Source organism: Mobula hypostoma, chromosome 5 (genome assembly GCF_963921235.1).
Source record: "Mobula hypostoma chromosome 5, sMobHyp1.1, whole genome shotgun sequence".
NCBI lineage: Eukaryota > Metazoa > Chordata > Chondrichthyes > Myliobatiformes > Myliobatidae > Mobula > Mobula hypostoma.
This window is the reverse complement of record NC_086101.1, coordinates 151,120,857-151,133,444: the sequence shown is the minus strand read 5'-3', so window position 1 is coordinate 151,133,444 and position 12,588 is coordinate 151,120,857. Positions and strand designations below refer to the sequence as shown.

General features: G+C 41.5%; 1 protein-coding gene across 1 annotated transcript in view; it reads right to left on the bottom strand.

Moving 5' to 3' along the window:
* Window positions 1–12,588, bottom strand: part of gldc (glycine dehydrogenase (decarboxylating)) — a 205,793-nt gene that overhangs the window by 152,608 nt on the left and 40,597 nt on the right. The window contains exon 3 of the mRNA XM_063049181.1: window positions 1,054–1,189. Coding sequence (XP_062905251.1) covers window positions 1,054–1,189 — 136 coding nt within the window. The remainder of the gene's footprint in view (window positions 1–1,053; window positions 1,190–12,588) is intronic.

The following is a 12,588-nucleotide window of genomic DNA, read 5'->3' as shown; positions in this document are numbered from 1 at the left end:
AATTAATTATGTTTTCCTTATGATTTTTAAAAATATATGAAAGGGAAATAGATTAATTTTAAGAAAGATTAGCTAAACTTAACTACCTTTTTTTTTCCAGAAAGGTCAGCTAAAAATTTATTCTCTACTCAAAAGAGCATTGGCAATTATTTTTAGATTATTATATCTAAAACTGGCTGATCACACTAACGTACTGCGAACTGTAGATATAATTTTTACGCAGGGGTTCCTCGAGACCTGAAAATTACTTGAGTAGTTCCTCCAGGGCATGAAGGCTGAGAAAGGCTATCTTAGAGAGATGGAGGTACACGGCTCAGAAAGAGGTTCTTCAGCCCCCCACATCCGCATCATTCATCAATGACCTATCTACACTAATCCCACTCACCAATAATTTGCCTGTATTCATCCACACCTTTTCAATTCATCTCCTCAGCTGGATACATCTTGAATGTTTTGAGAGCACCCATATGCACAACCCAATAGGCATTGCATCCAGATTCCTTCCACTAACTAGGTTAAAAATCCTTCCTCAGATTCCCTTTCAACCTCTTCCTCCTTAACCGTCAGGTCAACAGTGATACGGTGTTGCAACTACAGTGCAAACAAGATGGGGATAGGAAGCACTGAAACATTTTTACCCCTGTCTGACTCAAGGCTACAGACTCCACAATTACTCTGCAAAGAGAGTTGTCTATCTATCTTGCAAGATAAGAGACGCAAGAGGTTGCAGATGTTGGGACCTAGAGTAACACACAAAGTGTTGGGGCACTCTGTGACTCAGGCAGTATACATGAAGCGAATAATCAGTGTTTCGGTTCAGACACTTCATCCAGAATCCATTGCCCACTCCCATACATAGATGCTGCGTTACCCGCTGAGCTCCTCCAGCACTTTGTATGCATCTTGCAAGGTCTCGAGGGTCTATAGCCAGGACATTCTATGAATTATAGAACATACACCAAGCATTTCTGTTATTCACTCCACCACGACGGGGTAACCACTCCTGAAGTTAACCAACTGAGGTGTTGTACATATAAAAAGAGAAAGCATTACCATCCTGCATTTTCTAGCAAGTTGCGGAGAATTGCTTGTGGTACTGAGCAGTTGTAATAGCCCATTCCAATGTAAGATCTCCAGATTTTATTCTTGCTTGCAATCTTGTGCAGACTGTTAAGGATTTCATTTTCACCTATGGGGGAAAAGAAAACAAAATCGAATCCACTGATCTCACTTACAGATTAAAAACAAATTACTAAAATACCACAATGTGGTAATGAAGTAAATCTAAAAAGATTTATATCTTCTTCTAGGAGAACTTAGTAAAGTACTAAGAGAACTGGCTGAGGGTGCACTCAATGTTTCACTCTTTACAGTTAATTTCCAAATATATTTTGGTAAAATAAAAACGGTAATTTCAAATCATTTATCACAGCAGCAGCTCCGAACGTTAATTCGATTATTTTAACTCAGTTTTAAAGTACTAAAATTCAAAGAATGAACAGATTATTATTCTAAGTGGAAGGTCCAAATATGCCGTCGCACTGAGGCAGTTAAAAGTTTTGCTTTCAATGGTGATGAAAGGATACTATTATTATTGGTTTTACATAGTTGAGTAATGTAGTAGTTATCAGATTGTAGACAAAATTATATGTTTCTCTCCCAAATTTCACAGAAAGTAGAAAGTTAATGCCATCTGTTTCACAGCTACTTGTCTATCGTGGCAACGAACTGAACTTTCAAATCCTGCATACCACCTGTACTTTGAGCTATACTTGTACTTTTTTCTGGTAGAAAATAACAGTTTTTTCCAGGAGTGAAACATAACAATTGCTATTTTGGAGTTGTTTTACATCACTCCAGAATTTAAAAAAAATAAACTGCATTCATAAATATATATTACACACAAACACACACACACACACACACACACACACACAAGAAATACTATCAGCGGACATCCTTCTTACATTTGTCAATTCACCATGTATTTGTTGACAAAACAATCCCAATATATGACTGGACTGTATTGAATAACCTGTGCAATGTACCTTTTGGCAAGCTGAATCATGTAGATACCTGACACTGGACAAACATAGCCAATAAATGTTATTTCTCTAGTGCTGACCGAGGTGACCTGCACTGTGGTACATTACTTACTTTAGATTTCAGGCTCTCCTCCTGCACGACAACTGTTCCTGATGTGATGATCCCAATAAACCCCCCAGGACTGGATTCATTCCTGCCCTGAACATCAAAACACCAGTGCTTTCCCCACAACCACATCCTGGCTTCCCTCTCCCCCATGCCTCGACCCACTTTACCCTCACCAAGCCCAAATGCCAGCCTCAAGGAAATACTCAGCATCAGTGAACCAAGATGGAACATTCACAATGCCATGTCTTGCCATTCCAAGAATGGGAGAGCCCTTAGAAACCACTACTCCAGCTAGCTGCTCAGCCATCCTCCACTATTCCCAGATGGGAAATCAGTGGATTAGATCCAATCCCCATAGGATCACTGATCCTGAACAATGTCTCTCTCCCTATTACCAAAGGCCTTCTGCAAATTAGCTTGTGAGTGTTGATTCTCCATACTCATCTCCTCAGCAAGGATAAAACTAAGGCTTCAGTGGGGTTGGCATGGAAGCAGCACAGAATGGCAGTAAGACATACAGAAAAAGGAGAAAAAAGGGAAAAAAAACATTGGAAGAAGAAAAGTAAAACTAAAGTTTCAATATGGATGAAAAATGTACAGATTGGTACTTGAATGTCTATTATAGGAGCCTGTTCCTATGTTGTATCTATAATCACCAGCTTAGGGGAGCAGTAAGGTTACCGCATCAGAAACTATTAGTGAGTGGAGAGCAGATTTAAGGGGCCACATTGCTAATTCCTGCTCCTAATTTGTAAGATACAATGCTGATAAAAGATTCAAGATTCAAGTTCATTTATCAGGTGTACATCAAAACACAGCGAAATGCTTTGTTTGCATTAACAACTAACACACGCAACGCTGTGCCACAGGCAGAGTACGAATGTTGTCACACATTCCAGTGCCAACACAGCATGCCCACAACGCTCAGCAGATCCACACAGAACAGAACAAGTAACAAAAACAACAGTGAAATAAGGGCCCCCCCCCCACCCACCCACGCATATACACAGTCCACTAACCCTAAGGCAGTCTTCAGCCTCCAGCAAGACCTGGATTCGGACGCAGATGAGGACTTGGACATGCAGACATTGAGCCTTCGACTCCCCCAGCAGACTCTGAGAGTCACAGGCTTCTAATCTGACCTCAAATACTCGTTCTCCCTAATACACAAAACCAAGGTGTCAGCATTCCTCCTGCCCGCTCTGGAACCCAACAACAGGTGGGTCTGCCCAACGATGCCCATGTCTGCATCACTGGCCTTCGAATGTGGAGCAGAGACTTAAGATTCTGGGCTGTCCTCTAATTCCCCCACATCACTGTCTCTAAAGACCTGACCTGACCTGACGCCTAATTCCCCTCTCTGTCCCCAAAACCATCTCTACTAACCCCCAAAAAACTAAAACAAAACAACTAAAACTGAGCTGCAACTTCAGACGTCCCAACTTACATCTTGAGCACCTTGATAGAATAGGCCGTCTACAACATTTGGGAGACCGGCTGGAGATGAATTTGCTTTCTTCTGCGAGGCAACTGGCATCTTCTGCTGGGTGGGGACAGGGCAATTCCCTATTGTTATAATTTCTAACTTCAAAACTTTAAACCAATTCAAAGGAAGATAATGGAGTCCAAAATGCAGGTCTACCCTAGACTTTACTTTCAGAGAGGTGCGCACGAATCATATGGTAGCGAGATGACGAATATAATTCACATATTTATGCATACAGCCCAGAACTAATTGTTTAAATGAACAATAACACTTTATGAAACATACATATATGTTGCAAGAAAAAGCTTGTGAACCCTTTGCAATTACAGGTGTCCCCCGCTTTTCGAATGTTCGCTTTACGAAACCTCACTGTTACGAAAGACCTACATTGTTTTCGCTTGTTTTCGCTTTCAGAAGGTGTTTTCACTGTTATGAAAAAAAATCAGCGCGCGCCTCGAGCAGCCGCTCTCCCCGGATTCGGAACTGCTTAAACACATGCCTGTGAGCAGCCGTTTGCAAGGTGAGTTCTAAAGTATCGGAAAAGCCTAAAAGAGCTCGTAAGGGTGTTACACTTAGCGTAAAACTAGACATAATTAAGCATTTTGATCGTGGTGAACGAAGCAAGGACAAAGTGAGTTTGGCTTGTGGAAGTTGACAAAGATGATGTTGAAGAGATTTTGGCATCCCATCATCAAGAACTGATAGACGAAGAGCTGATGCAATTGGAAGAAAAAAGGATAACAATTGAAACCAAATGCAATAGCGACCTGAATGTGAAGCAAATGTGTGAGATTTTCGCTGCAATGATAAAGTACAACTTTAATTTTGAAAGGGTACGTAGGTTTAGGGGATATTTGCAAGATGGTTTGAGTCCTTACAAAGAACTGTGTGATAGAATAATGCGTGAGGCTCAGCAGTCAAGCAAACCTTCCACATCAGATGACGAACCTCGACCCTCGACATCAAGGCGCGCAGAGATAGAAGATGACCTGCCTGCCCTAATGGAAACAGACGATGACGAGATGACACCCCCGTGTCCTACCACCCCAACCCCCAGGCCATGGACAGATACCGATTCCCGGAGAATGCAGCGGTAGCCGGGAGGCACACAGCACATCTTTAAGAAAAAAGCCGAAATAAACATGCTAATTAATTAGGTGCCGCCCAGCACGTAAATGTCGGCCCAGATCAGGGACAACGCAATCGGAAATCGGCACTGATCTGGGCCGACAATTACGTGCTGGGCAGCACCTAATTAATTAGCATGTTTATTTCAGCTTTTTTCTTAAAGATGTGCTGTGTGCCTCCCGACTACCGCTGCATCCCTGCATGCTTCGCGGCAATGTATCGCTCGGCGGCCCGGAGGGTGGGGCCACTGCACCACCCCAACCTCTGACGACTCAGCCTAACACACCATCATCAGTGTGCTTGGCGCTGTTTTCCCAATTCCGGTAAGTGATACTACACTGTACATACATTATTTCTACAAACGTTGTACTTTATATCGACTGTATTTTTACGTATTATTTGGTATGATTTGGCAGCTTCATAGCTTAAAGGTTACTGAACAGCGCTTGCGCCGTGTTTTTGCCAACAGCGCTTGTGTGAGATTTTCTGCCGATGGCGCTTGTGTGAGATTTTCGGTACGGAGAACAGTGCAGTAATGATTGTGGAAAAGTATTTCTACTTTATATAGGCTGTGTATTTATCATATCATTCCTGCTTTTACTATATGTTACTGTTGTTTTAGGTTTTATGTGTTATTTGGCATGATTTGGTAGGTTATTTTTGGGTCTGCGAACACTCAAGAAATTTTCCCACATAAATAAATGGTACTTGCTTCTTCGCTTTACGACATTTTGGCTTACGAACCATTTCAGAGGAACACTCTACCTTCGGATGGCGGGGGAAACCTGTACCTGGTTTTCTACATTAATTACTCATAAAATGTGGTCTGATCTTCATCTAAGTCGCAATAATAGACAAACATAATCTGCCTAAACTAATAACACACACACAATTGCACATTTCATGTCTTTATTGAACACATTGTTTAATCATTCAGTTAGGCTGGAAAAAAATGTGAACCCTTGCACTTAGTAACTGGTAGCACCTCCTTCAGCAGCAGTAACCACCACCAAACGTTTCCTGTAGCCGCTGATCAGACTTGAACAACAGCAAGGGGAACTTTATACTATTCCCTCATACAAAACTGTTTCAGTTCATCAATACTTCTGGGATACCTTGCATGATCAACCCTCTTCATGTCATGCCACAGTATCTCAATTGGGTTAAGTTCTGGACTCTGACACCGCAAAACACAATATTTCTTCTTTTTAAACCATTCTGTTGTTGATTTACTCATGGGCTCGGATCACTGTTTTGTTGCATCTTCCAAATTCTATTAAGCTTCAGGTGATGAACCGCTACCCTGACATTCTCCTGTAAAATATCTTGATACAATCTTGAATTCATTGTTCCTTCAACAATTGCAAGCTGTCCAGGCCCTGAGGCAGCAAAGCAGCCCCAAACCATGATGTTCCTTCCACCATGCTTCACAGCTGGGATGAGGTTTTGGTGTTGCTGTGCAGTGTCCCTTTTCCTCCAAACACAGTGGAGCACACTTTTGCCAAAAAGTTTGAATTTTTTCCTCATCTGTCTGGGGCAAGGGAGGAGATGTAGAGGCAGGTATAGCACTTGATGCACTTACAAGGATAAGTGCGAGGAGGAAGATCAGTGGGGAGGGACGAATGGACAAAGGAGGCGCGCAGGGAGCAATCCCTGTGGAAAGCAGAAAGTGTGTGGGGGGTGGGGGGAGGAGGGACAGTTGTGCTTGATGGTGGGATCCCATTAGATGGCGGAAGTTTTGGAGAATAATGTACTGGACGCAGAGTCTGGTGGGGTGGTAGGCAAGGACAAGAGGAACCCTATCCCTGGTGGGGTGGTACAAGGATAGGGTGAGGGAGACATGCGCGAAATGCAAGCAATGCAGTTGAGGGCAGCATTGACGGTGGAGGAACTAAAGTCCCTATCTTTGAGGACGGAGGACATCTCCTTTGTTCTGGAATGAAACCAATCTTGTTCAGTGTTTTTCTTATAGTGGACACTTGAACAGAGATTTTAGCAAGTTCTAGAAATTTCTGTAGGTCTTTTGCTGTTACCCTTGGCGCCTCCTTCAGCATTGAACATTGTGCTCTTCACATAATCTTTGCAGGATGCCCACTCCTAAGGAGAGTAGCAACAATATTGAATTTCCTCCATTTGTAGACAATTTCTCTTACTGTGGGCTGATGAACAGTATATTATATATCACAATTACTATATACAGACATCCACAGCATAGTAAATTTTAAGTTGTTCCGTTCAGGTCTAAATATTTAATCACTGTGGAGGATTTCTTACTCTTGTGGGATAACATCTTTCCTGACAAGGGCGTTCAACTGCTTGGCAGGTGGGACTTGTGGGTGTGAAGCAATCTCAGATTCTGGGGCCTCCCTGGTGGTGGTTGTGGTAGTGGCAGTTGACTCGAACTTCTGGAATGGTTCAGATAATGGTAGCCAACTTTCTTCACTATCATTTGACTCTGTTTTCCTCAACTGATTGATGCGTTGTCTCCAGATGACATCAGACACAATCTCCACCGTAAAGGGAAGTGGTCCAATTCTATACTTAATCTTTTCGAGTACTCAGTTTAGATAATCTCTGTAGTCCTTTGCCAGGAGTACTGCTTGTCCCAGAGTGAAACATTGAACCTCCTTGTTTTAGGAGCCTTCAATTTGTCTCAGCTGCTTGTCCTGCTACTCTTCTGAGACTGGGTTTGAGGAGATCCAAGTGTGACTGTAACACAACATAAAGCAACCCGTCAAGGGCAAGTTCATTCCAGCTCTGGTAAAAATAAAATGGCAGAAGTGGGAATTCTGTTGCAAATTTCAGTCATTTTCAGTAGCCGTTTAGACCCGAGACATTGTGGGGTCTTTTCTGGTTTCTCTTTGAATCATTTCTGCCATAATCAAGAGACTTTTGATTTGCTTTAGGGAGAATCTGTCAAGAGTAGTATCTTTATCAGTAATTTTTCCCGGTACTTCCTTTTCCAAGGCTAAAGGGGATAATCCATCAGCATTTCCATGATTAGTCGTCCTCTTGAATTTGATCTTGTAATTGTGTCCTCCAAGAAACAGAGCCCATCTCTGCATCTGTGCTGCTGTTAGTGGAGCACACTTCTGAGTTTTGAAAATGGACACTAGTATTTGATGGTCAGTCATGGGGATAAATTCTCTCCCATACAAGTACTGGTTGAAACATTTTACACCACAAACCAAACTCAAAGCCTATCTGTCAATCTGAGCATAATTTTTGTCGCACTGGCACGGTCTAAATATGATTGAAGCCCTTGATACAAACGTGGTGTATCGATAGGGTAAATGCCAGTAGACTTTTCTCACTGAGGTTGGGGTGGGGCAACAATGAGAGGTCATGGGTCAAGGATGAATGGTGAAAATTTAAGGGGAACACGAGGGGAAACTTCTTCACTCAGAGGGTCATGAAAACATGGTAGGAGCTGTCAGCACAAGTGGCGCATGCAAGCTCAATTTCAAATCTTAAGCAAAGTTTGAACAGGTGCATGGATGGTAAGGGTCTGGAGGGTTATGGTCCCAGTACAGATCAATCGGGGTAGACAGCTTAAACAGCTTCTGCATGTTCGAGATGGGCCTATTTCTATTTATGTACTTTTCTATGACCCTATAACACAAATGTCATTCCCAAAGGAGTTACCTTTTCTCTGGTGTAAGTTCTTAATTGGATATATACAGGTTTCCAAAATGCCACTGGTTTAGTACCTTTGAAATGACATTCAAACTTATTTTGTGCAATGACTGAAATAGCTGAGCCAGTGCCCAATTCCATTTTAATTAATTTACCATTCACTTCTGGCGCAAGCTATATTGCTTGTCTATTGTTAATTTTCACACACTTATTCAATGCTACACAGTCCTGTGTCACTCTCATCATGATCAGATTTTTCACTAACAGCATGCAGATTAGTGCTCTTTTTGAAACTGCAACTTAACTTTAGCTTTGTTTCTTCTCTGTGAAGACCATTTATTTTTGTCTGCCAAACCAACTCTTTGTATATGATCTAGCTTGTTGCATTTTCTGCAAGTTTCGCCTTTAAATCTGCATTTGTTTGGTGTATGTGAGTCACTGCCACAATGATAACACAATTTATTCGGCCCTGCCCGTTTCTGTTACTGGAAAACGACACGGACACCGATACAAATTTTGAACCTTTTATGTTGAGTGAGCCTCATCTGATTATTCAATCTGAGTCAAATGACTTGGTCAGAGACTTGGGTTTATCAAAAGCAAAAGCAGAATTACTGAGTTCAAGACTGCAAGGATGGAATCTGCAGTCACCAGGCAAAAAGAAAATTTCTGTGAAGGATTTCAATATTTGAGACAAATGTTTCCCAGAATAATTGATGCTAAGATTAAGGAAGACCTTTTCATTGGTCCACAAATTGAACAAAATGCCATCAATTACAGGCAATTCGAAGAACTTCTAATGGCACCGGAGAAAATCGCATGGAAAGCATTCAAGGATGTTTGATGTTGTTGAAAATGTTCTTGGCAACTATACAGCCCCAAATTACATGCAGCTAGTTGACAACACACTTCAAGCATACAAACTCATGAAGTGCAACATGTCACTAATGATTCATTTTTCTGCATTCCCATTTAGATTTCTTCCCTGCGAATCTTGGCGCTGTCAGTGACGAGCATGGTGAAAGGTTTCACCAGGACATCATGGTCATGCAGAAACGGTATCAGGGCAACTGGAATCCATCAATCCTGGCTGACTGTTGTGAGATACTTAAGCAAGTAGTCTCAGATACTGAGTACAAACAAAAATGATGAACAGTTGCAAAGCATCTGCACCATTATGTAATTAAAAGTTAATTTCTTGCTTCTCCAAGTACAAGTAGTGTGAAATTATATTTGTGTTCAGCTTCAAGCAGTCTATCATAACCATAACAAAAAAAAATTCTGAGGAATCTGCACTTTTGGAAAAATTTGCTGTCCAGTGTTAACCAGCCAACACAAAGCTATCTAGCCAATCCCACTTTTCAGTCCTTGGATAATAGCTACACCGACCGTGGGATGCAAAATGCTCATCCAAATACTTTAAATACAATGACAGCTTTACGTCTATCCTTTCAGGCAGCAAGTTCTGGATGACATCCCACCCGTAACACTCTAATGCAATCGAAGGCTATCTGCACTCAAGTTTTGAGTGCAGTTAAAGTCACACAGCATAGAAACAGGCCCTTTGGCCCATCCGGTCTATGTAACCAAGATTCCCATTTAAGCCAAAACTGTTTGCCTGCAACTAGTCCATTTAAATACCTTTCATGTATTGTTAATGTACTTGCCTCAACCATTTCCACAGGCAGCTCATTCCATTAACTCAGTACTCTCTATGTAAAAAGTTACCCCTCATTTTCCAGATTTCTTTAAATTTCAGCTTTCTCCCAAAGCCCTCTCCATCTCTGTACATGTGACTATAATAAACAAATATTTTTAAAAATCTGGAAGAGCACAGGAAAAAAATGCATCTGATAAGATAAAATCTCAGCTGAGACAACTAAGCGTTTAACAGTTGACTGATACCCTTTTTCTGTCCTGCTTGAAAATTGGATTAAGAAAATAAAACCTCCTTTCTCCTTCTTAGGCAGTTTCTTGGAATTGAGGATGACTGTATGCCACTGACAACTGGAAAATGCTGGGACGTGACTTCCTCTAACAAGGGATAACCCTTGTACACCAACTGCCATACAGAAGTTTCTCTTATAATCTTTTTATGTTGGTTGGGATCTTAGTGTAAGATTCACTTATGTTTGTTTTAAATATAACAACTTAATGATTAAGTGTGATAGTTAAGGCAATAGTTATAATACTTTAGGTCTTGTGGTGGTGTAACCACAATTAATCCAAATGGTGTGGGTTGTGACCTCTGAGTTGCAACTCAGATTTAATTGTTTATAAAATGTTTTCTCTTAATTGTTTGTAAAGCTGTTTTGGGGGATTAGAGGGGAGTTAGGGGTCCAGGGATTAGTAACATGATCTGACCTGCACCTCAGGAACAGAATACAATGGATCATTCTTGCACTATCATGGACGTGTCTCTGATTGTTTCTTTTCCCTGCCTGAATGTCCTGTTTTCCACAGTCTTTTTCCCCCCTTCACGGCCTAGTATATTTGATGTTTGTGTGTTGTCTGTACCTAAGTGCTTGTGATGTTGCTGCAAGTTTTTCATTGTAGCTGTACCTCACTGTACTTGGCACACATCAATAAACAATAAACTTCACTTGATATGTTGTTCACAGATGTTGGTAGGGATTCACTGTGTAAGTGCAAGGCAATTAGTCTAACTTGAGGCTTGGGCAAACTATTAAAATCAATTCCAAGAAACAGTACGAGTCTTTTAGATTAATCTAAGACAGACCTTCATTGATCTGTTAAGGAAAGATTATGTCTTGACTGAATTCTTTTTTAAGGAAATAACAAAGAGAATTGATGCTAGTGACCATTCCAAGGGCTTCAATCATATTTAGACTGTGCCAGTTTATACTTGAGTGCTCCAGGTAGCCGTATCTATCATTGTCTTCAGCAGTTTTCGTTCAGTGACAAAACCCAACAGAACTTTTAATTTCATCCTTCCAAATTATGGATGAGTGTGGGAAGATGAGAGAGAGAAAGAAACAACTTCAATGTTTTCGTGGCCTTGTTGAAGATAGAAGAGGAGGAATCTGCTCCATCTGCAGGAGACCAGATGGCTTCCCCATTAGTCATCTTGCTGGGAAAATTTGGAAGCAGCAGCACAAGTTCAATAAATCTACAAGAGTTGTCAAAGTCAGTGAATGCTAATTCAAATGACATGTCCCACCGACTAAGCTCAGATACACCTCAGAAACTTGGATCACCATCCACATCACCACTCATCAATAATCCCTCTCTAACATGAAGTGGTTGCATTCGTGCTACATACTTTGCAAGTCTCAAACCCAGATTTCGCAGATTGTATACTATTTTACTTAGCATGTCAGGAGCATTAAATACACTCACTGAAGCTGATAAACACATCCTGTTGTAGTTCAAGGTGTAACAGAACCAGATGCAGCCTTTGCCAGAGTTTAAGCATGACATCAACTGCCATTAAGGACGGTCATCATTGGAGCTTTGCCCAGCAACAAATCCAAAATAACTCGTGATCCTATTTTCATATTTAACCATCCTTCACACGTCACACCATCACTTCTGGAGTTACAAGCTGTGGATCAGGTACTGCCCTGATCACACCACCACCCTCAGACCTTCCCCCTCTCAGATCAGCAACATTTACAAACTAGTTACACAGTGGTGAAAAGAGGGAGTATGAAGATGGGGGATCAAAAAATATATTAAAAAAAAATTACAGACCCCAGATACTGCCACTGGTTGTAAATTTAGAGGACAGCTTAGGAGGTGGAATTTGCATGTGACAGGACACTGAGAAAGGTTGGCTTGGAATAAGGCAAAGGTTAGAGAGACACAACTTCAGCCACAGAGACTTAAATAGGGACACTGCTGGAGCAATCAAGAGATATGTGCACATAATAAAAATATCTGGCCCACTGGCAAAAACCCAAATTGCAATCTCCCATGATTTGGGGATCATCCAATGCCAATCATCCACAGAGCACAGCATCCATCCTTTCTGATGTGAAAGTGGGAGTCAATTCCAAGAAGACACTTGGAAGTGATCCATGATGTAGCATCTGAGTCGACCAGAGATTTGGATGCTTCAGGGAAGCTTCAGCTTGATGCCCTCAAGGTCGTCAGTACGAAGTTCAGAAGTGTTGGAGGTCGCCCTGCTCGCTATCCGGCAATTGACTGAAATGTTCTCAGTT